Source organism: Aethalodelphis obliquidens, unplaced genomic scaffold (assembly GCF_003676395.1).
Source record: "Aethalodelphis obliquidens isolate GAN/ISIS:26980383/991018 unplaced genomic scaffold, ASM367639v1 scaffold1, whole genome shotgun sequence".
Classification (NCBI taxonomy): Eukaryota; Metazoa; Chordata; class Mammalia; order Artiodactyla; family Delphinidae; genus Aethalodelphis; species Aethalodelphis obliquidens.
In genome coordinates this window covers 83048451-83073422 of record NW_020837945.1, presented here as the reverse complement: position 1 = coordinate 83073422, position 24972 = coordinate 83048451, and the positions used below count along the sequence as shown (strand labels likewise).

The 24972-nt window shown below is 43.6% G+C and overlaps 1 protein-coding gene across 6 annotated transcripts in view; it reads right to left on the bottom strand.

Annotated features, from left to right (window-relative positions):
* The window catches only part of ABCC5 (ATP binding cassette subfamily C member 5), an 88500-nt gene that overhangs the window by 7280 nt on the left and 56248 nt on the right, over positions 1–24972 (bottom strand). For all 6 annotated transcript variants that reach the window (XM_027110507.1, XM_027110466.1, XM_027110457.1 and 3 more), the window contains 9 exons: positions 23131–23315; positions 22358–22504; positions 21927–22056; positions 20288–20441; positions 20068–20196; positions 17251–17437; positions 15451–15540; positions 12702–12891; positions 8789–8948 (listed from right to left, as the gene is read on the bottom strand). In XM_027110507.1, the coding sequence (XP_026966308.1) occupies positions 8789–8948; positions 12702–12891; positions 15451–15540; positions 17251–17437; positions 20068–20196; positions 20288–20441; positions 21927–22056; positions 22358–22504; positions 23131–23315 (1372 nt within the window). The remainder of the gene's footprint in view (positions 1–8788; positions 8949–12701; positions 12892–15450; positions 15541–17250; positions 17438–20067; positions 20197–20287; positions 20442–21926; positions 22057–22357; positions 22505–23130; positions 23316–24972) is intronic.

The window sequence follows — 24972 nt, the reverse complement described above, 5'->3', positions numbered from 1 at the left end:
GACACAATAATCCCAGGATCCTGAATACCAGGATCCGAAATAGTTCTGATCAAGTCCTAGCCGTGAATGGTCTAGATGGGGAAGACATTCTCTGCAGGCATGCCATCTAGGAAGAGCCCTCTCACTTAAAGAATGATGGTCTAAAACTGAAATGGCAGAGCATGGGCCTAAGTCCAAGGAGAAGCTCACCTGCTTCTAATCAAAAAGAGATGCTGAAAGCACCTGATCTTGCTTGTCCCTCTAACACTCTGGAGTCTGCCTGAGCTTGCCTCAGGGTTGATGAGATCTGCTCTCTCTCCAGCTGCCTTGTACACTGATACACCAACAGATCAGGGTGAAACCTGTGTTCTCCATCCCAAGTCTGAGGGATAAAAGGTTAATCACGTTTTTGTTTGGTTCAACACAGACTGGTGGGAATTCCCATGGGGCAAGATTAGCACAATCCACCCCCCCCCAAAACAACAACAACAACAAGATTAGCACAGCCTCTGAGTGACATTTATCTAGATGGCAATGCAAGTTTTCACAATAAAATATTTTCTCTCCTTTTGTGTCTAATATGGACTTTCTCATAGTTTATAGCAGATTTCCTGAACTTAGGGGTCACAACAGGCATCTCACTTTTGAACCATAATGCTCAGAGCTCTGTTTTCTCTTTCTTTTTTTTTTTTTTTTTAAAAAAAACAAGTTCCTCGGAGCTCTTTACAAGAGTCTTCGGAAGTCCTCATCAAACCTAGACAGAAGGGGCACCCGCCCAGCGGGAAATCACAACTGGTTCCATACAGGGGTCATGTCCTGCTTTGCCTGGTCTCTTGCTCCTTGCCCTCCACCTTGGTCTCTATCCAGCTGCCCCACGGGACTGCACGCTGGAGAATGGCCTCTGCCCATTACAGGGAATCAACTCTGACCTCGGGCAGTAGGACCCGAAGTCGGTGCACATGTGGTTTAGTGCCGGGCTGCTCTGGATCTGCATCCTGCTCTGACTGTGATTCCCACTTAGCGTCATGGGACCCTATCGAGCTAGAATCTCCCCCTGTCGGACAGTTCTGCTAGGTCAGTTCCTGTTGTGTCTCCATGGGCCCAGGTTCCTATCTTGACAGCCTGCTCAGGCTCCCAAGTTTCGGGGCCCCACCGTGCTCTGGTTTTATCTGTGAGCTCCCTGATTATAAATATCTGCCTTTTGGGGTCTCTGAACACCGCCCAGTTGCCACTGCTGTGGTCTATTTGCCAGAGGAAAATCCATATTACCTAAGGCTGGAATTCCCAGCACCAATAACTTGATAAATTGCCACCTATGGTTTGATACCTCACTTTCTGGATTTCCGGTTTAGCCCATCTCCTACCTCTTAAATCTTCCCTTTCTCTACCTCTTCCTGGAAGGAATGTGTAATTCAAGGTTTTAGATTCTACCACTTGTTCAGATTCCTCCCATGTCTGCTGAGTTGAGTCCTTTGAACAGAGTTAAAGACCTCAACAACCATATGTTCAAGATTGAAGGGTCTGTAATGTTGGTTTCCAGGAAAGGAATGTGTACAGTTTCCCTAGACTTAGTCTAGGAAGTGTTCTTTAATACTGTACAGTGATGCCTAGTGTTATGGGTTGAAAAGTGTCTCCCAAAAAGATATGTTGAAATCTAACCCTCAGTACCTAAGAATGTGACCTTATCTGGAAATAGGGTCAGTGTAGATGGTATTAGTTAAGATGAGGTCATCCTGGAGTAATGAGGTAGGGTGGACCCTTAATCTAAGTAGGACTGATGTCCTTATAAGAGAGCCACATAAAGACAGAGACACAGAATGAGAGGGCCCATGTGACAACAGAGGCAGAGACCGGGATGATGAACCTACAAGCCAAGGACACCAAAGACTGTTGGCAAACCACTAGAATGTAGTAGAGGCAAGGAAGGATCCTACCGGTTTCAGAGGGAGCATAGCCCTGCTGACAACTTGATTTCATACTTCTAGCCTCCAAAACTGTGAGAGAATAAATTTCTGTGGTTTGGGGCCACCCAGTTTGTGGTACTTTGTGGCAGCGTGCCGAGAATACAAATACATCTAGTAATTCGTCAGACACCTCTTACCAGACAAATAGTAAGTACGCAAGAGTGTACTGCTCACTGAGCAGCTGCCCCATCAGACTCGGCAGACACATAGAGGGGCTTGACATTCAACCCCGCCCAGGCCCATCACACCAGCTGAAGGAGACTCCCAAGACTAAGCAATGGGTTCCAGATATGTAAGGAATATTTACGTACACCAGCAGGTGGTAAACATGCACATTAAGGCAGACCAGACTGATCTCAACAGGGAACTCAATCAGGAATGAAAAAGAAATATATACCCTCAATAGAGGGGCCAGATGGTCCTGGTCTCACCCACAGATACGAATGAAAGCAAAGTTATACATCCACGGCATCAAGTACTCAGCTGGGTAGATGGAAAGAAAAGCATCTGAGCATGAAGGCACTTATTTTTAACAGTCGGAACTCCTGGAGTCCTATGTTGCTCAAAGTGCATTTTCATCTTTGGTTCTTTATATGTTATTTTTAGCAATATTCTAAGTTTACCTACTGACTAAGATTACTGATTACTGATTACTGATACTGATTACTACTGATTAAGGTCAAGAGTATCTCCCGGGGTGTTTGAGGATACAGCAATCCCCTCCAGGCACACAGAAGACACCATGCTGAACCACATCGTCCTCTGTCGGTGGTGTGTGCCTCCCTGCAGCCTCAGCCTCAGGACAGGAGACTACGGGACCCTCAGACCTCCGTCTCTCAGGAAGTTAAAGGAAAACTCAAAATAGTTATTCAGAAACAAGGCTTGGCTTTTAGTTAAGAGTACATGAAAAAGACTAAGAGAACAGCAGAGGTTGTGTGAAAATTTTTTTCAAGAAGGGGGACAGAGGCTGTGCAAATCTGAAAGCAGATGAGAGTTTGAAGATGTCAGAAAAAGAAAGGTAACTAATGGTCAAGACCCCTGCGGCAGCAGGCGCAACCCTAGTTTTTGGAGAAAGAGATTACCTCTCAAGGTAGTGACTAAGGGGGCTGTGGTGATAACTTCAGAGACAATACAGTGAGCGGAGTGAGGGAGAGCCCAGGCTCTCAGCCAGACAGCCCAGGTTCTTATCTTTGGGCAAATTATTGAACCACTCTGGGTTTTAGCTTCTTCATCTATAAAATAGGCATAATAATAGCACCTACCTCATTTGAGTTTTGAGTGTTTGATGAATTAATACAACTTAAATGCTTAGGACAGTTCACCGCGTAATAAGTCCTCAATATGCTTAGCTACTACTATTATTGTTGTTGTTCCTTAGAGCAGCAGTATCTGGCACCAAAGGACCTTTTTCTTTCTTTTTTTTTTAAAGACAATTTTTTTTAGAGCAGTTTTAGGTTCACAGCAAAATTGAGAAGAAGGTACAGAGATTTCCCATATACCCCCAGCCAGAAGGACTTCAACAAAAGTTAGATAACATCTAGTGTTCTTCATATAGCGATCCTAGACTTAGCATTACTTTCTGACATTGAGATTAGAAGCTTTGGGGGAATTCCCCAGTTCCACAGGGTCTAAGACATCAAAAAAAGTAAAAGGGGGTCCCTTAAACAACAGAATAATTCAAAGACAAATGAAAGACCTTGAGATTCTAAGATTCTGCTTCAAATCTGGAGCAACTTCCATCCCCTCTAGAGCGCTAGGTGCTTGTGCTTGAAGGTGTCTGGGCCCAGAATGAACCAAAGCAGAGTGGGTCAGCTGTGGGCTCAGTTGTTTTTTGTTGTGATTTTGAGTTGAGAGCTTGAAATATTCCTCAAAAGCAGAAAAAAAAAATTAATGGGCAGTTGGAAAAGGAGAGAGAGCAGCTGAACAGGAAGAACTGAGAACACTGCCTCTGGCTAATGAAGGGATGCCAGGCAGAGATGCTCCAGGTGATGAGAAGTGCTCACCCCCCACAAGGAGACTGAGTGACAGCTCTGTCACTAGAGTGACAGCTGAGGACAACTAGTCTCACTAAGGGGCAGATTAACCGTCAGCCAAGGCAGGCTGCAGATAGTCCACAAGGATGGAAAGCATTTGGGCAGGAGCTGGTTACGGCAGAGGCAAAGAGATAGGCTTCCTGAGACCAGGAAGCACAGGTCCTCTGGGGAAAGGAAAGGACTGCCAGGACCACGAAAGAGGGAAGGTCAACAAAAGTGTTTAGGGCTGGATGAGACGGGACCTCTCTTCCTGGAGCCAACCATTAGGGCAAAAGGCAGAGGAAAGGCACTGGCCACAGAAACACGGGCCCTACAATTCAAACCCAGACAGTTGGATGAGGGAGGGCAGGATGCGCTATTGGAATGGACTGAGATTCTGGCCAATCTAGGCAGGAGTGTGCCCCTCAATGATCTGGTCTATGATTTATTTATATTTGCATGCAGAACAATTCAGAAATGTTTAACTTGCAAAATTCTCTGAGTTCTGTTTGTTTGATTTTGGTTTTACGTTGATTTCCCTCTAAGAGCTCCTGATATGTTTTAACGGCATGTTGGTATCTCCAGGAGATGTATGCACCCCCAATGCTGGTTAAAGGCAGTGGAGATACAGTTTCCAAATTCAGAGTCTCCAGGAGGTAGCTGAGGAAGCAGCTGATCTACCCTGCCTTTGCCTTGGGAAACTCATTATAGGCCGCCTAATTTTCTAACAAAAGCAGAAGAACACCAAAAGCTGGATATTCTTTTAAACCTATGAGAAACCTGAGGGGATAAAGGGAAGATAGAAGGTCTGGGATTTAATTTTTCCTCAGTGTCTACTACCAACTTAAAAAGTCAAAATTACAGCAGGCAGAAAGTGAAACTTATATGATTTCCTAGGTTTGCACAGCTGACTAACCAAACAGTGCTCCGAGCTCAATTACTAAAAACCCAGTCAACAGCACACCAGCCACTGAGCCTGTCCATCAAGTGGCAACATATCTCTGGAGCTGATAACAAATGGCCCCATCTCCCACGAAGGCTGTGCTTCCACAGTGTTCTACAAACAGCAGCCAGCCGGTCAATGCTTAACCATTAACTCCAGAAGCCCGAGTCACAGACCCAAATGAAGGGCTGTAAAAATTTGAAATGAACACTGATACTTCTTGGTGGCAGCATATTCAAGGGAAGTCTAACATTTAACATGCCTTATTTCCTAGTTCTCTTCTTTTTTTTAAATTTATTATTATTTTTTACATCTTTATTGGAGTATAATTGCTTTACAATGTGTGTTAGTTTCTGCTGTATAACAAAGTGAATCAGCTATACATATACATATATCCCCATATCCCTTCCCTCTTGCGTCTCCCTCCCACCCTCCCTATCCCACCCCTCTAGGTGGTCACAAAGCACCGAGCTGATCTCCCTGTGCTACAAAACTGCTTCCCACTAGCTATCTATTTTACATTTGGTAGTGTATATATGTCATTGCTACTCTCTCACTTTGTCCCAGCTTACCCTTCCCCGTCCCCATGCCCTCAAGTCTATTCTCTACATCTGTGTCTTTATTCCTGTCCTGCCCCTTGGTTCATCAGAACCACTTTTTTTTTTTTTAGATTCCATATATATGTGTTAGCATACGGTATTTGTTTTTCTCTTTCTGACTTACTTTACTCTGTATGACACACTAGGTCCATCTACTTCACTACAAATAACTCAATTTCGTTTCTTTTTATGGCTGAGTAATATTCCATTGTATATATGTGCCACATCTTCTTTATCCATTCATCTGTCTATGGACACTTAGGTTGCTTCCATGTCCTGGCTATTGTAAATAGAGCTGCAATGAACACTGTGGTACATGTCTCTTTTTGAATTATGGTTTTCTCAGGGTATATGCCCAGTAGTGGGATTGCTGGGTCATATGGTAATTCTATTTTTAGTTTTTAAAGGAACCTCCATACTGCTCTCCCTAGTGGCCGTATCAATTTACATTCCCACCAACAGTGCAAGAGGGTTCCCTTTTCTCCACATCCTCTCTAGCATTTATTGTTTGTAGATTTTTTGATGATGGCCATTCTGACCATTGTGAGGTGATACCTCATTGTAGTTTTGATTGCATTTCTCTAATGATGAGCATCCTTTCATGAGTTTGTTGGCAATCTGTATATCTTCTTTGGAGAAATGTCTATTTAGGTCTTCTGCCCATTCTGTTTCTTTGATATTAAGCTGCATGAGCTGCTTGTATATTTTGGAGATTAATCCTTTGTCAGTTGCTTCATTTGCAAATAGTTTCTCCCATTCTGAGGGTTCTCTTTTCATCTTGTTTATGGTTTCCTTTGTTGTGCAAAAGCTTTTAAGTTTAATTCAGTCCCATTTGTTTATTTTTGTTTTTATTTCCATTTTTCTAGGAGGTGGGTCAAAAAGGATCTTGCTGTGATTTATGTCAAACAGTGTTCTTCCTATGTTTTCCTCTAAGAGTTTTATAGTGTCTGGCCTTACATTTAGGTCTTTAATCCATTTTGAGCTTATTTTTGTGTACGGTGTTAGGAAGTGTTCTAATTTCACTCTTCTACATGTAGCTGTCCAGTTTTCCCAGCACCACTTATTGAAGAGGCTGTCTTTCCTCCATTGTATATTCTTGCCTCCTTTACCAAAGATAAGGTGACCATAGGTGCATGGGTTTATCTCTGGGCTTTCTATCCTGTTCCATTGATCTATATTTCTGTTTTAGTGCTAGTACCATATTTTCTTGATTACTGTAGCTTTGTAGTATAGTCTGAAGTCAGGGAGTCTGATTCCTCCAGCTCCGTTTTTCTTTCTCAAGATTGCTTTGACTATTTGGGGTCTTTTGTGTTTCCATACAAAGTGTGAAATTTTTTGTTCTAGTTCTGTGAAAAATGCCATTGGTAGTTTGATAGGGATTGCATTGAGTCTGTAAATTGCTTTGGGTAGTAGAGTCATTTTCACAATGTTGATTCTTCCAATCCAAGAACATGGTATATCTCTCCATCTGTTTGTATCATCTTTAATTTCTTTCATCAGTGTCTTGTAGTTTTCTGCATACAGGTCTTTTTTCTCCTTAGGTAGGTTTATTCCTAGGTATTTTATTCATTTTGTTGCAATCGCAAATGGGAGTGTTTCCTTAATTTCTCTTTCAGATTTTCCATCATTCTTGTATAGGTATGGAAGAGATTTCTGTGCATTAATTTTGTATCCTGCTACTTTACCAAATTCATTGATTACCTCTAGTAGTTTTCTGGTAGCATCTTTACGATTCTCTATGTATAGTATCATGTCATCTGCAAACAGTAACAGTTTTTCTTCTTCTTTTCCAGTTTGGATTCCTTTTATTTTTTTCTTTTCTGATTGCTGTGGCTAACATTTCCAAAACTATGCTGAATAACAGTGGTGAGAGTGGGCAACCTTGTCTTGTTCCTGATCTTAGAGGAAACGGTTTCAGTTTTTCACCACTGAGAATGATGTTGGCTGTGGGTTTGTCATATATCCTAGTTCTCTTCTAAATGATGATTTAAAAAATTAAGAAAAATACGGTTCTTTTTCCTGAGCCAAAATTATAAGGTTAATTTTATTCTCAAAGGCATTTCTGTGGCATCTAAAAATAGAGAGATTTATGGGAAGGAAGAGCAGATTTGGCAACACCTTTCAATTTCTTAATTTTAGACCTGAGTCTTCAATAAATTATAATTCTCTTTAATGTTGCTTGTTTAACCTTGTTATCTCAGTACCCAAAGGGAATGATATCCTCATCAACAGATCCAGTCTATGCTGTCCAAATTCATTAGTGTTTTAGAGAAATGCCAAAGTAAACACACCCAAGAGCACTGACCCCACACGAATGCAGGTGAGAAGTCAGCTTATCCACCAAACCTCCTTAAATCAGTGGGTTCAAATGCCACTTCTGAAGAAAGCGGGGCGACTGTGTGTGTGTGTGGAGGCCTAGTTTTAAAGACAAGTCTGAACATTGCCTGTGGTTATTTGAAATTAAGTTGGTACCTTTTTTTTTTTTGGAAACTGCTAAAAATTAAAGAGGGAATGACAATATCACTTTTAGAGTGATTTAATAAAAGGAGTCCTATCTAGGTCAACTGTATAGTTAAAGCTGTTTTTATTTAGAAGGAGTCAACTTAAATAGAAATGGACTCAAATTATGGAAACACATTGCTTTTAGGAGGCAGAAGCTTCAGGCTAAAGGTAGAATAAAGCCTAGGAAAAGATAACAGGGTTAAACATATATCCTTCTTAGTTATTTTATCTTTGGCAATCTGGCAGATTTCAGAGACAGGCATCATTCTAGAGTAAGAACAAAAGGCGGGGAAAAGATACTGGAAGATGAAAAAACGTGAGTAGTAATAATGCCTGAAGACCATCGTGAGAACTGTGACTTGGAGGGTACCTAGAAGAGAGTACAGCACGGGGAGGACGATGATGGCTGCTACCATGTATAGGATGCTCGCCCTTTGCCAGCCTCTGTGCTTGTATAAAATTTGCACAAATTTATTCAACCTTCACAACAATAGTGCTTAGTAGTATCCCCATTTCACGGAGGAGAAAACAAGCTTAGGCGTGGTTAACTTGTCTAAGACACACAGTCCAGATGTCTCTGACTTCTTACCGCCACACTGCACGGCCTCTGGGCCTCACTTAGCTAATGAGGTGGCTCGCACACTGGAGCTGCCCCTTCTGCAATGGGGAGCACATGGTGCCATGGGAAAGCACTAGATCAGAGGCCACTAGATCTCAGTCCCCGATGGGGCTCTAACATGCCCACCTGGCCTGAAATGTGGCATGAAACATGTGGGCTGAGCTCCTCACCTGACAGTGCCGCTGAAGAGCACCGGCTCTTGGGGAATGATGGAGAGTTTGCTCCGGAGGTCAGCAAGGCCGATATCACTGATTCTCACTCCGTCGATCTTGATACAGCCTCCAGATAACTCCACCAGACGGAAGAGGGCCATGCCCAGAGAGGACTTCCCTGATGAGTCAGAAGATGGGCAGAAAAGTCATTCAATTAGCAAATTCTGTGAAGACAAAACTGGTTTATTCTCAGGGCAACCTCATCTATTTTTCTATTTCTGTTCAATCATTATTTCAACTGATTAACTCAGGTAATGTATAAAATGATAGCCAGAAACAAAAACCAAAACCAAAACCAATGAACTTTCCTGGGACTTCCCTGGCAGTCCAGTGGTTAAGAATCCACGTTTCCACTGCAGGGGGCACGGGCTTGATCCCTGTTTGGGGAACTAAGATCCCACATGCTGCATGGTGCAGCCAAAAAAAAACCCCCAAAAAACAATTAACTTTCCTGAGCTACCAAGCATATACATTTACATCACACAGCTCCAGCCTAAGAAGGAGTGGGAGGGACCGTTATACTCTCATGAGAGTAAAATGGAGAAACTCCTCCTTTTCACCTTAGGAACAGGTACACAGGGTTAATGCTTCTCAGGCAAAGTGAGAACAGACAGCAAGGAGCTAGTGGCAAGTCAGAGGACAAGCTGTTTTCTCTCTCTTCTGTCCCCTTATCTTAGCTGAGAGAGAAACAAGGCCAGGCCTTGCATCACTGTGGCAGCTGGGAAATGGAAGAAGTTCCCGGCTAAACACACAAGGGAAGGTGGTTTGGGCTTGAGAAAATGAGTGGCTATAGATTCTCTACCACAATAGGAAAATGCGGTAGAAAAGCAGGTTTGGGGGATAAAATAGTGAGTTCAGTATCATAGTGATAAGCAGAACAGCTTTGCTTAATTGACTCTTTTTTTTGGCTACATTGGGTCTTCGTTCCTGTGTGCAGGCTTTCTCTAGTTGCGGCAAGCAGGGGCTACTCTTCGTTGCGGTGCGCGGGCTTCTCATTGTGGTGGCTTCTCTTGTTGTGGAGCATGGGCTCTAGGTGCAAGGGTTTCAGTAGTTGCAGCACGCGGGCTCAGTAGTTGTGGCACTTGGGCCCTAGAGCGGGTGGGCTTCAGTAGTTGTGGCGTGCAGGCTCAGTAGTTGTGGCATGCAGGTTTTAGGGCACATGGGCTTCAGTAGTTGTGGCACGTGGGCTTCAGTAGTTGTGGCGCATGGGATCAGTAGTTGTGGCACGAGGGCCTAGTTGCTCCACAGCATGTGGGATCTTCCTGGACCAGGAATCGAACCCGTGTCCCCCTGCATTGGCAGGTGGATTCTTAACCACTGCGCCACCAGAAAAGTCCCTTAATTGACTCTTCATTTAAAAAATGATACAAGTAATTCAAGCAGATTTAACATCAATCTCCCATAATCTCATTACTGCTTTTTTTTTTTTTTTGGACACATTTACTTTTAGTTTTTTCCTCAGAGTTGAGATCATACCAGAGAAATAATATTGTAACTGCTTTTCCCTCTTAACATTACCTAGCAAGCACTCAATCATATTATTACCTTTTCGAGACAAAGTTTTAGTGGCTGCAACAAATTCCATCATGTGGCTGTACTCTTACTTATTTAATCAGTCCTCTAACATTGCACATGTAGTTTATTTAAAAATTACTATACTAATGCTATGGCAACCTGGTCAGTGCTCAAACTGCTCCTATCTCAGACGATTTCCTTGAAACGGATTCTCAGAACGGAAACTACTTTGTCAAAAAGATATAAATATTTTAAAAGCTCAGTGTTCTACCCCACCAAAAAAAAAGGTTTGACATAGTCCTATCTATCTACCATTCTGCAAGTCAGAATGTAGATAGTTAGATGTAGAACCACAGGTTTTCATCTGTTAGAGCAGTTTTCCCAGTTCTTGACCCTCCTCCCCTCCTCTGGCTCCATGTTCTGAAAGACCTCTCATGGCAGCCTTGTGACTGTCTATTCAGAGGTCAGTGAGGGCACAAATACCTGCCTCACCCCAATGTTTGCAGCCACAGTCCTGCTGTTGAGATTTGACCCCCGTCAGACAACCTGTGGGAACCCAGAACGTCCATCTCCCTAAGGCAGGAGTCCTCAGGTCCATCTACCAGAAACGAGTTGGGAAACCTGAGTCCATGTAGCAGGACAGTTCTTGATGAGGCCTCTCTTCCTGGAACTGGCTTTTTCAGGACTGGAGGATCTGGTTAGGGGCCCCTCCCAGGTAGAAGGGAGGAGGTGGAGGCCCTCCCCAGTGCCGTAGCAGTGGTTCAAGATTTAAGCTGAGGAAGGAATGGCGCTCAATTAAACAGGTTAAGTTGTTCCACTTTAACAAAAGATCTGAGACTAGACTACCTTTGTACTGATGGAACGTGCTGGTAAAAAAGGCAATGAGGTCCTCACAGTGGTTACAACCATGGTAGAGAGCCAGGGCCTATGACATAGTCTCAGAAGAAGCTTATTAGGATTACAGTTTAGACTTTGTAAGTCGGGCTATTTATAATTATTTTATTTCTGTTTATGTCTCATCTGTCACTACTCATGGTTTAATAAAGTCCTGGTGAAAATTTCGGTCTGTCTTACCTGTGTTAAAGGGAAATCACAGGAAGGGAGGTCAGTCAGAACTTTCAGGGGAGCAGTGCACCCCTGGGGGCCAATGTAGCAGAGGGAATTCGAGGGAGAAAGCAAAGTAAGAGCCGTGGGGACATTCACCCTCCTTGGCTGGGTATTCTCTTTCCAATGCACAAGCCTAGAGGCAGTACCTTGTTTTGACATGCAATAAATCCTTCAAAGAGGAAGCAGCTTTTTCTTTTCTGCTTAGCAGGTTCTTTAAAGTAAATTGTCTCAAAAAGACTTTTTTTTAATGGCAAGAAAAAAAAAGCTAAAAGAGTTTTGATGCCAAGGAAGCATGGAACTCAGAAAGCTAATGAGAAGTGACTCAGAGAGACCTCTTACACAAGGGTAAACAGGTTAATGAAAGAAGACGAGACTCAATCTTGAAATGTTATTCAGGAAGGAAAGAGGGAAAGAAACACATTATTCAAGTCTTGACTCTAGAAATCTAAGGGGCATATAGTAACACATTTCTAAGAACAAGAGTGAAATTAAATGCCTAAAATGAAGGCCTAGTCTCTATTTGCAACTGATGTCAGATCAAGAAAATAATTTGTCTTCAAAGGAACATAGGTTCCTCACTTAGAATGATGCTGGCTTCTGATAAATATGAGGCTATACAGGTAACACATCACAAAGACCTTAAATTTTTTGTATATTTTGACTTCACAGAAATAAGGATGTTCACTGCAGTGCTATTCATAATAGTGAAAAATTGACAACAACCTCAATGCCCTTCAATTGGAGCAGGGTTAATATAAATGATAGTACATCCATAAAATAGAATTTTATATAATGCTGCATAGAAATCATGTCATAGAATATTAACTGACATGGAAAATGTTCGGTAATTTTAAAAGCAGGCCATGAAACAGTGTGTATAAAAGGACCTCATTTTTGTAAACACATTTGTTGATAGAAAAAGCCTAACAAGATATCCACCAAAATGTCAGCAGTAATTATCTCTGGGTAATGGAGCTATGGGCGCCTTTCCCCTTTTGTACTTTGCTATATGTTCCAAGTGTTCTGCATTGAGAATGTATACTTCTATGATTAGAGAAAGCATTAAATGTTATGAAAGCAGCGTTGAAAATAAGCCTAGAAAAGTGGTTTCAGAGACCGAGACACTAACTGCTCATCTAACAGGAATCTGATATGAAGGGATGAGATTGGTATTCAATAAACAGGAAATCATGGGCCCCAGACTTGATTCTGGTAGGTTCAAATGTTTCTCCAGAGAGGACATCCTTACCCGATCCTGTCCGTCCCACGATGCCAATCTTCTCCTTAGGTTTGATGGTGAAGGACACTTTCTTCAAGACCAGGGGGAGATTTTCTTGGTACCTCATCTCTGCATTCTCAAAGGTGACCTCTCCTTCCTGTGGCCAGTCAGAGGAGGGAGACTTGTTCTTAATTCTGGCAGGTGCTTCCAAGGAAAGAGTCTGGGGAGACAGAAGTGGCTGGTTTAGACTGACTATAGATTCCGGGGGAGCTGCAAGGCCTTGTCACAGAGAAGTAGAACCAGGACACCCAAAGCAACCACACAGAGAAAGCTGCCGCTCTGTTCCCTTGCTGAGAAAGAGACCCCTGGCAGTGAATGCTCATCACCAGTAAACTAGACAGAGACAAAGTACAGTGGTCTCTACACTTAGCAGTTTACAACGGCTACTAAGCAGCAGCTCGGGAAGGGCAGTGGCTTTCAAACTGCCTTCTGCCATAAGGAATTCTTCCCCAAAACCTCCTTGGAGGGACTCCCCTGGTGGTGCAGTGGTTAAGAATCCACCTGCCAATGCAGGGGACACGGGTTCGAGCCCTGGTCTGGGAAGATCCTACATGCCGTGGAGCAACTAAGCCCGTGCACCACAACTACTGAGCCCGTGCACCACAACTACTGAAGCCCGACTGCCTAGAGCCCGTGCTCCGCAATAAGAGAAGCCACCGCAATGAGAAGCCCGCGCACGGCAACGAAGAGGAGCCCCCGCTCGACTCAACTAGAGAAAGCCGCACAGCAACAAAGACCCAATGCAGCCAAAAAAACCAAAAAACCAAAAAACACTTCCTTGGAGACCAATGTGAGGCATGAAGCCTTCCATCCCTCTTCAAGCACAGCAGTTTTTATTGGAATTTTTTGAAAATATTCCTCTTGAAACAGGGTTCCATCATTTGAAAACCACTGGGCTGAACCCAAAGGAGGGAAAGTACATTTATGGAACATTAATGAGACCCTGGCATCCTGCCTTCTCAGTCAGTCCAGGAGAGACAGACTCTACTCCAAACTCCACCACTAATAGCTGTGTGACTCAGACATATCACTTCTTCACTCTTCGTCTTAGTTTCTCATCTGCAAATTGTGGGGAATAGATTAGATGATTTTGGAAATCCATTCTAGCTTTAAAATGCTGTGTTTAATACAACCATTGGATAATTTTTGTCATCAACAGTCACACTTCACGATGCTTTAAAACTCTCTGGTGACTAGTCATGGAGCTTATAGCCTCATAGGGAAGCAATGGCCAAAGACTGCAGTGTTCTGGCAGGCGGGGGTGGAGACTGAAGTCTAAAACTCCGTGTTGGGACAGGCATCCAGGTTGGGGACTGGCAGTGGGGATCCAGTCCTCAGGAATATGACTGGTTTGTGCAGAGTATACTCTGTACCACGGCTGACCATCACCCTGACCTTTCCAGCAAGAGACTCACACCAATAGTGATATTAAATCAATAGTGATATTAAATCAAACACTACACACCCACATGTACACCCACAAATTGTCCACAGACCAGAGCACTGGGCCAAGAGACTCATGTATAAACATGAAGAATAGCCTTTAGCAGATTTATCAGATAGCCATCCGCCATTCTTTCTGATAACAATCATTTATGAGTTTAAGAAATATCCTACGACTGATGAGGTTCATTGACAAAATAAATCAGCAGGGCATGTCTCTACTAGAAAATGCAGTTTACATAATATACTTGTTCTCAGTGAAAGGCTAGTTTTTTAAAACTATGTTTGTAAGTCAACGTTCTAGTTGGAACTTGGAATGTATTCATTATCTGTAAATAACGATATAAATGCTAATAAAGTCTCTGGGCTGTTCACAAAATAGGTAACTCCTGAGAAATAGATTAAATTGAGAATCCTAACTACTCAGGACTCTGCTTCTCTCTACAGACAACTGTTTTCGAGTTCCAACTATGACACCAGCAAGACACTGCCCCATGGCAGGGCTGCAAGGGTTACTGGGGAAAGGTGGGAAGAGCTAGATCATCTCAGTACCAACTCATTAACTGGTTTCTGAACTGTGAATGCAGTTTAGAATTAGCTACGGAGCTTTTAAAACGTCAGAAGTCTGGGTCCTATCCCAGACCTATTGCATCAGAATCTTCAGAGATGAGGCCCGTGTTAGTCTTTGCCTCAAGCTCCATATGGGATTCTGATGGCCTTCCCTGGTTAAGAACAAGTAAACTAGACTAAGACTTGAAATAATACATGGTTTTAAATAGTGTAAGGAAAATGTTACATTAGTCAGCTTAACTGAATTAATGAGATTAGTAATACTTTGGGGACTGCCCTGGTGGTCCAGTGGGTAAGACTCCATGCTCCCAATGCAGGGGGCCCGGGGTTTGATCCCTGGTCAGGGAACTAGATCCCACATGCACGCCGCAACTAAGAAGTCCGCATGCCACAACTAAGAAGGCTGCACACCGCAACTAAGACCCGGTGCAGCCAAAATAAATAAATAAATAAATAAAAGGAATGCTTTGGAAATTAGCTGATGAACATAGGTTCTCAATCAGGCACAATTCACAAATATATTTAGATAATCTTAAGATATTCTCTTCTCCACTCCACACATGCTGGAGAGACCGCTGCCTCTCCTGTGGGACAAGATAAGGCAGAGAAAACAAGCATCCTCCTGGGACATTCACTCGAGGCTGTAAAAGGGTAAAACTGCTCCATGAAAAGTCAGATTGTAGCAAAAGGCCTGTAGCAGCCTGACCTTGATGTAGTGGTTGATCCTCTCAACTGAGGTGAAGCGAGCTTCTGTCTCAGATGCCAGTCTGACAGTAAACTGGAACAGTCCTGTTAACTGACAACGGAAAACAAGAATCCAAGAGAGAATTTACTATTAATACACACCAGGCCAACGCCAGAAAACCTCCTTCATCTAAGGGATCACAACTCAAGTTACAAGAACTAACTGGGCACATGCAGCAGCTGATTTTAGGGACCGAATCATTCTCTAAATATTTAAGACAATGCCTAATAGCACCCAATCAACTGCAATTCTCAGTGAATGCAGGTGGCGTTCTGGTACTGCTGGCACTAACTTTCCTGTATCTGAGGGCTTTCCGCCCGTCTTTACATTTCCAGTAATTCAACTGTAGCTGAATAACTGCTGTGCTTCATACTTGCATCTACACCTGATGTAGTAGTCACAACAAATGGAGATTATATCAAGCTCTGCGCAGCAGTGAGAATGCTTCCAGCAAGGTCAAATAAGAGAAATGAGGCTGGGCCAAAACCGAATGCAGAGCCCCTGTGTGCCTCAGACTGAGGACTCTGAAACACAGTATATATAAAACACAGATTCTCCCCCCACCTCTAATAATCAAGGAAGTCTGCATAACATGGACAAATATCTTTGGGTATCTGTGAAGATACGTATCTCTTCTTAGGTTTCTTCTGGCTACTTATTTTTATCTTTCCAATATAGAAAAATGTCAAACATATACAAGAATAGAGAGGAGAGTATAATGAGCTCCCATGTATCAAACATCCAACTTAAAAAATTATCAACTTACAGCCAATATTGTTTCATCTATACCACCCCATCCTTCCGTATTATCTGGAATCAAATCCCATATAGGCTATCATTTCACCCATAAATATTTCAGCTTATATCTCTCTAAAATATAAAGACTCCTTAAAAACAACCATTGTCACATCTTAAAAAGTTAGTAACAATTCTTTAACATCTTCAAATATCTAGTCAGTGCTCAAGTTCCCAATTGTTCTTTGATCTATTTGAAGACCTTCAACCATTCCTAGGAGCCAGAAGGGTTTACATATGTAACAGTATTGGGAAAATCAGGGGCCTGAAAATAAAACACACAGAAGAAGTGTATTGATATATATTTCTTAGAAGACTAGGAAGAGGCCAGAGATGAAAGGGTAGTGAAGACAGAAACCTACAATTAAGAAACCATTTTCAAAATCATATTTATTTAAGAAAAAAATAGCACCTATTTCATAGACAAATGCAACAGAGTTAAATCCCTTTATTCCTATACAGTCAACCTTCAGTATCCATGAGGGATTGGTTCCAGGACTCCCGCCAATAAAAAAAATCCACGGACACTCAAGTCCCTTATATAAAATGGCATAGTATCTGCACATAAACTATACACATCCTCCTGTATCCTTTAAGTCATCTCTAGATTACTTATTATACCTAATACAATGTAAATACTATGTAAATAGTTATAAATACAATGTAGAAAATAGTTGGGCAAAAATAAATAGTTGCCCACCTACAGTAAATTCAGTTTTGCTTTATGGAACTTTCCAGAAATTTCTCCCCCCAAATACTTTTGATCTGCAATTAGTTGAATCTATGGATGTGGAACAGGTGGATGTGGAGGGCTGACTGTATACCAGTCCAGAGTGTTACTGCCAAAGCAGACGGGGAAAAGCTCTAGGAGTCGGAAGTAAAACAATGGCTTAGGGTAGAGCCCCCTACCAGCTCTCTCCTAGGCCAACATACGAGCAAGAGGACGCCCCCATCCCAGAGACTAACCTGGACAGCATAGGAGATGGCAAGCCCCGCGTAGGCCGGGGGAATCTGCCCATGCATGAGAACAATCATCAGCCCGGTGGTGGTGATCAGGGCAATGCTGATCAGGTCTAGCCGCACTGCCAGCCACCGCATCGCACACGTGAACAAGAAGAAGGGTCTCTGGTTGTTATCCAGTAGCTCCTGGTACCTGTGAGGAAGACAGAACACCTAATAGGCAAATAAAGTACCACACAACCCTGGACATGGAGGATGCCAAAGCTCTGGTGAGTGCTGGGTGGAGGGCTAATACTGAAGTACTACTGTTTGTAACCAGGAGTGTGAGATGGAAACTTAAGGAGTGCAGAGTATTCCAGGCTCCACAGACAGGAGGACACGAGGGTTTTCTAGTTTTACCCTTTCAAAGAAACGTGTTAAAGATGCTAGGGAAAGATATCTACTTCTAAAGCATAGGGAAAGCAGGAGGGAAGGAGACCAAATAAAGAGACTGCTTAAGCTTTAGAAAAATGTTTTAGGTCAGGGGTCATTTCCTCAAAGAAAGAGAGGTTACAAAGGTAAACTGCAGAAATGGCACAAGACCAGAAAAAAAGAAAACCTTGGACCGAAAGTGGAAATTGCCTGCTGACACACTTGTTTCCCAAGGCCATGGAGCAAAGAACCAGGAGCAGTGATTTAAACCAGAGCAAAAAGACCTAGACAATCTTTGTCACTGCAGGAGAACACACCACTGTCACCGGGGGGCTTAGAGAGTAGATCACGCCCCACCTGAAAGTCTGGCACCTACAAACAATTAGAACTCCAGAGTGGGAGATCTGGGTGGGCAAATGTGCTTTGCTTTAAAAAAAATCACTACCCTCCTTACAATAAGATATGTGCACTTTAGAGAAAATTAAGAAAATGCAATAAAAGAGGAAAATGTAAAATTCCAGTACTCTCACCACTCAGCTAAAACCAGAGTTAATATTCTGCTGCATTTACTCCCAGCAATTTTTTCAATGCACTCACACTTCTGTGGGTATGTACATACACACGTACACAGTCAGCATATTTCACTTTTTTCACTTAAAGTTAGGATGCATTTTTCTGAATTGTTTAACTAAACCTTCCTATTTTAGAGTTCCTTTTTAACATTAATTACTTAATTTTTGGAATGAATAATATACTCTACAGGACAGAATATTCACAAGGTACAAAAGGTTTTATCCTGAAAAGTTGGTCTTTCTCCTGCCCTCCTCCAACTACTCAGTTCCCCTTTCCAGTGGCAACTATTAGTTTCTTATGTGTCCTTTCAGAGATATTCTAAATGTTACAGATACAGACACATCATTAAAAGGAGCACACAATACCCACCCATCTGTACCTTGCTCTTTCACTAATATACCTTGGAGATCATTCATTATCAGTACCTAGAGAGCAGTCTCATTCTTTTTAGGGGCCATATCATAGTCCACCACATGGGGACAACACAGCTTATTTAACCAGTCCTCTACTGAATGACCTTTAGTCTAATTCAATCTCTTGTTAACACAAATCTCCACAATGACTATATATGTACATAAATTTCTCATACAAACAATATTCAACAGCTAAATAAAATGTCAGTCTAATGTCAATGAATGTCTTTTACTGTTCAGAAGATAAAAAAGTAAAAAGAAAAAATAATAATAATAAAAAGCAAAACTCCGGGACTTCCCTGGTGAGGTGGTTAACAATCCACCTGTCAATGCAGGGGGCACGGATTCGAGCCCTGGTCTGGGAAGATCCCACATGATGCAGACCAACTAAGCCCGTGTGCCACAACTAATGAGCCCGTGCCCTAGAGCCCGCGAGCCACAACTACTGATCCTGTGCCCTAGAGCCCACGAGCCACAACTACTGAGCCTGCATGCCACAACTACTGAAGCCCATGATCCTAGAGCCTGTGCTCTGCAACAAGAGAATCCACCGCAACAAGAGAATCCACCACAACAAGAGAAGCCACCGCGGACCTCCCTGGTGACGCAGTGGTTAAGAATCCACCTGCTAATGCAGGGGACATGGGTTCGAGCCCTGGTCTGGGAAGATCCCACATGCCACAGAGCAACTAAGCCCCTGCGCCACAACTGCTGAGCCTGCGCTCTAGAGCCTGTGAGCCACAACTACTGAAGCCTGCAAGCCACAACTACTGAAGCCCACATGCCACAACTACTGAAGCCCGCGTGCCTAGAGCCCGTGCTCTGCAACAATAGAAGCCACCACAATGAGAAGTCTGTGCACTGCAACAAAGAGTAGCCCCCGCTCACTGCACCTAGAGAAAGCCTGCACACAGCAACAAAGACCCAGCACAGCCAAAAATAAAATAAATAAAATAAATAAATTTATAAAATAAAAATTAAAAAAATAAAAGTAACCATTCCAAAAACAAAACAAAACAAAAGAAAAAAACAAGAGAAGCCACTGCTATGAGAAGCATGTGCACCGCAACAAAGAGTAACCCCCGCTCTCCACAACTAGAGAAAGCCCACGCGCAGCAGAGAAGAACCAATGCAGCCAAAAATAAATAAATAAAATAAATTAATTTAAAAAAAAGCAAAACTCCATCAAATATAGCCATTCAGAACTGAAAGCTAACAGACTCCAAATCTGTGTTTTTGTCTTTCCATTTGCTCAGAAGGGAGTTCCACCAAGCAAGTGAATCTTAACCAGAGATCATTAAATTACTAATACTCTTAGTAATGAGCTTTATAATCCAGAATTCTGACCTTGAAAGGCTTCTTAAACTCTCATTAAATGCTGAGATGCTGGCTCCCCATTGAGCCCTCGGGCCCCCATTGAACTAACCTGTGCAGAAATTCCTGCCCTTTGTTGTAGGCATGGATGGTGGCAAGGCCCTGTATGCTGGATGTGATGTGGGAGAGGAAAGGTGACTGCGTGATATTGTCCAGACGCTTCAGCTCTCGGATCAGAACCCTGGAGAGAGAATGTGTTCTGTGTCAGAGGGGTAGACTAGCAACTCTGGCTTCATCCTTTGCCCTGGAAGACATGAAGACTTCCTGTTTACCTGGAGACAATGTGCAGAATTGAAAAGAGGATGATGAGGGGCCCCACTGCCACAAGGAACCATGGGAAAACTCCCGCGATCATTCCAACACAGAAGAACACAAGGATGACGTTCTGGATGAACATCTCAGCCTGGAACGGCAGGCGCACATCGACTGGGGAAACCGTAAAGGAACACGTGTCAGATGCTGGGATCCACAAACCGGGAAAATGGAATTTTAAATTTCTCCCAATTTTTAAAAAACAAAAAGAGGCTCCCTAAAATCCCTATCTGAAAGTTATGATTTTTGCCTTTTAAACAGTCTGATCAAAGAAAAATCTGGAAACCTGGTTGCTCTAATTTTTCTTATCCCAAGAGCATTTAAGTGACCTTTCTCCCCTGTGCCTTCTTTTTGGTTCACTATGCTGCCCAACCCCTTTAAACATTTCTTCCACTTTGCAAAGTAATATATGCTTGTTGTAAAATATTTGGAAAATAAATATGCAAAAAACTTAAATAAACATAGTCTTTATTCTTACCAATATCAATGAACTGCCGCTAACATTTAAGAAATTTTTCATCATGGAAAATTTTAAACATACACAAAAGTTGAAAGAGTATAGAACCTCCAACAGTTATCAACATTTTCTTCACCGTTTTTTGAACATCTCCTCCCCCCGCCTATTTTCATGCATATCTGAGACATGTTGATACCACTGATTTTTTTTTCAATCTTTTTTCCATTTGTCTGTGTGTTTAACAGAAATGGGATCATGTCATGCACATGTGTAGCACTGTTCTGTGTATCAGTGATGGTTTTGATCCCTTGTGACCTCTGGCCATGGCTTTACACTGGCCTATCAACATCGGAAACAAACTCCTTCTATGGAGGCAACACAGTACAGTAGATAAAAACATTAGCTCTGGGGTCAAAAAGATCTGGGCTCAATTCCCAGCTTGTTATTTAATAGCTGTGTGATCTTCAGCAAGTTATTTAACCTTTCTAGGCATCAGCTTTTCCGTGTATTCAGTGGATGAAACGATATCCACACCTCATAGGGCTGCTGTGAGGATTAGGATAACGCATGTAGAATATTCAGTACACAGTAAGCCCTCAATAAATGTCAGGCAGCATCACTATCATTATGGGCTACGGGAGTATAGTTGACCCTTGAACAACGTAGGGGTTAGGGACACAGACCCTCTGTACAGTCAAAGGTCCACATAGAACTTACAGTCAGCCCTCCATCTATGTGGTTCCTCATCCGTATTTCCATATCTGCGGATTCAGCCAACCTGTCGTTCAAGGGTCAACTGTATTTAAGTTCTGGTGCTGGCACAGCCCATGAGGCATCCAGCATCCAGCAAACCTGTCAGAGGTTATAGGTGTCCAGGAACCTATGCACTACCCACAAGTAAATATGTGTTTTGGACTCTGAGATGCCCCTGTCCAAAGCCTCTATGCTAACTCAGTGCTCTGAACTGGTTTTCAGTTTAAATAAGATCAAATAAGAACTCAGACAAAAGGTGAAAAAGCAGATAGGTCCTTAGCCTAAAGAGTTTGCAATGTGGAGAAAATGCCAAAACTAAAATGTTCCTGACGCAAACATCGACAGCCACCGTGCTCCAGAGCACAACAGAGAGGAGCAGTGAGAAATACCTTCATCCATGTCTTTGGAAAACCTGTTGAGAATCCTCCCAGTGGGGGTAGTGTCAAAAAACTTCATAGGGCTTCGAAGGATCCTTCGGAAAAGCTCGTCGTGGAGCCGGGAGGAGGCTCGCAATGTGCCCTGAGGGGCAGAGCACAGCGTGATCAGAGATCCGGGACTCAGGCAGGCTCAGCTCCCACTCCACAGGGTCGCAACTCCACAGGACATCGATGCCCAAAGCCGGAGAAGGGCGAATGGTCGTGGAGGAGGGAGGTGGCTAATAGGAAAAAGCTGAGGCTCATGGGATGCAGGTCACTTCGGAGAGGGCCATCCTGCTTTAAAGGAGCTCCCCAACTCAGAGTACACCTGAGGGATGCCAGGCGGAATCCTAACCACACAGCCTCTGGGGAGAGGAGGAGCAGAGGCCCCCACCGGTGCATACCTTGACAAAGACCACTCCGCGAATGGCTTTCAGGATCAGCATGACTGCCATGGAGAGGGCGTAGATGCTGGCATAGTACTGCATGAGAGGATTGTCCTTCATGCTGCTGCTCACAGATGTCCTGTTTTCCTGAGCCACCGTGGTGTTCTGTTTGGAGGCAAGGGTCTGTGAGGCAAGACTCCCAGGGACTGCCAAGAACCCCGCATCAGGGCCATTCTTGGCTCAAGGGAGGGTACAGGATAAAAACTCTGGGACCTGGTTGAGGCAGACACAAGGCAGACTTTGCCCTGCTCCCTCTCTCTTTTCTTTCTTTTTTTTTTTTTTTTCGGTACACGGGCCTCTCACTGTTGTGGCCTCTCCCGTTGCAGAGCACAGGCTCTGGACGCGCAGGCTCAGCAGCCATGGCTCACGGGCCCAGCCGCTCCACGGCATGTGGGATCTTCCCGGACCGGGGCACGAACCCGTGTCCCCTGCATCGGCAGGCGGACTCTCAACCACTGCGCCACCAGGGAAGCCCCCTCTCTCTTTTCTAAGGACAAGAGCAGGCAGCCTACAGTTTGCTACTGATAAGCTCTATTGCTCCGTGAGTTGGTCAGGGAGCAATTATCTGCTGAGGTTACATTAGAGACTCATCAAGATCTTATCCTGGGTAATCCTTGTTCATTGCTTCTTTTAACTGAAAACTAGAACAGTTTCCCTAAGGAGAGACAGGGACTATGGAGAGATGGCCACTTTATGAGACGTATAATTTTCCCATTAATGAGGAACCTTACCCCACTTCCTTGCTTGATCCAGTAACTCAACCACCAGTTGCTAAAGGCGGTACTGCCCACGTTCAGCATGAAAAGGGACAGAATGACCAGGAATGCCAAGGGGCCCCCAGCAGCCTGGATGTAGACACCATATACTGACCAGGGCACGGAACCCTGCCCCTTCTCTTCCATTTGCACAAGCTGCCCTAGGTAAGGAAAAGAGAAACGTGAACTCAGAAAGGAAAGGCTGCTTTTCAAAACTAAGTCACCTGTAGAACAACAGAATCAAAGGGAGCCTACAGTTTCACAGAGCTCTAGATGAGAATTATTTCCCCTTCATCAGGAGCATTTATTTATCCATGTAACATTTACTAAGCACCAACTATGAACCAGGCCCAGGATGAGGTCCTGGAGCGGTAACGAAGATTAAGACCAGGTCCCTGCCCTGGAGATCTGGCTCAGATCATCCTTCCACAGTCTAGTAGGACAAACAGGTAAATAAATACATAATTATAATAACATGTGCGAACTCCAACGCTAGAGCTATTTGCAGGGCAGCATGGGAACATCCAGGAAATGCACATAACCTACTTGTGGGAGCTGTGAGGGGCTTAGCAGGGCGTTTTCCCGGAAGACTTTCTATGCAGTCCATATTGCATTATTTATTTATTTTTTTGGCCGCGCCACGTGGCTTGTGCGATCTTAGTTCCCTGACCAAGAATTGAACCCAGGGCCTCAGCAGTGGACGCGTCAGGGAATTCCCCACACCATGTCTTGAAAGGTAAGCCAGAGTCGGCCAGATGGGGAAATGATGGGCACAGGTGTGGGGAAACAGCAAATCGGTATACACAGATATCCAATTCAGCGTGGCTGGAACATTCTGTGTGCCTAAGGAGTGGCAGGAGATAAGGCTGATTAAGGAGGCTCTGGTCAGGGGATAAAGGCATTTGAACTTTATCCTTCAGACAAGAACTCCTCAAGAGAATGGGCTACAGGGGTGTAGAGATTTGACTCCCCGGCCCTGCTGTGCACTAGATGGGCCTGGGATGGCCAGACCAGCCACCTCAGGCAGCCTCTACCATGCATCCCAGGGGCTCAAAGAAACAGTGGCGTTTTTCTGTGTGTGCCAAATCAAGAAAAAGATTAGAAAAGGCGGCTTTGACGTTGGGAGGCCACTGGAAGGCCTCAAGCAGGAAAGGGAGTTGGCTGGTTTTTAACTAGATCTCTCTGCTGTTCGTGTGGAGGACAGATTTAAAAGGAGGCAGCTGTAACAGTCTGGGTAGATGATAAAGGCCAGAACCAGGGTCATGGCAATGGGGACGGAGTTTCAGGAGGTAAATTCAGTAGGACGGCGTGACTGACTGTGGGAGGAGAGAAAAGATTCCAGGATATTTCCTAGGGGCTCCGTGGGCTGGTCAGGTGATTGATGCTGACAGGAGAATACAGAGAAACATCCCCACAGGAAGCAGCCTCTCCCCTTTATCATATATGATGTGTAATTACCTTGGAACAAGCAACACATGCCTTGAGCACTTTGCGATGTGAGTCTCCAGGTTAGTGGCTATGTAAATAAGGATAAATGTCCCCTAAAGACATTCTGTTTTTTTTAGACTGTCTATGGCAGGAACTGACAGATGTCTCAGGCTTCTGTGCTGTGTTTGCTTTGTGTGTGTGAGAGTAAGGCATCTCAATTCACACCGGAATTCAAAAGCTCACATGTGGCTAATTGAAAGAAAGACAAGAGGCAGGGAGTGGTAAATCAGGATGGTCACCTCCTAACGCCAAATGCTTTAAGAACGAGGAAATGAAAAAAGCAGTGGCAAACCCAGGAAAGGTCCTGGATTCAACACGTCAGGTGAGGAG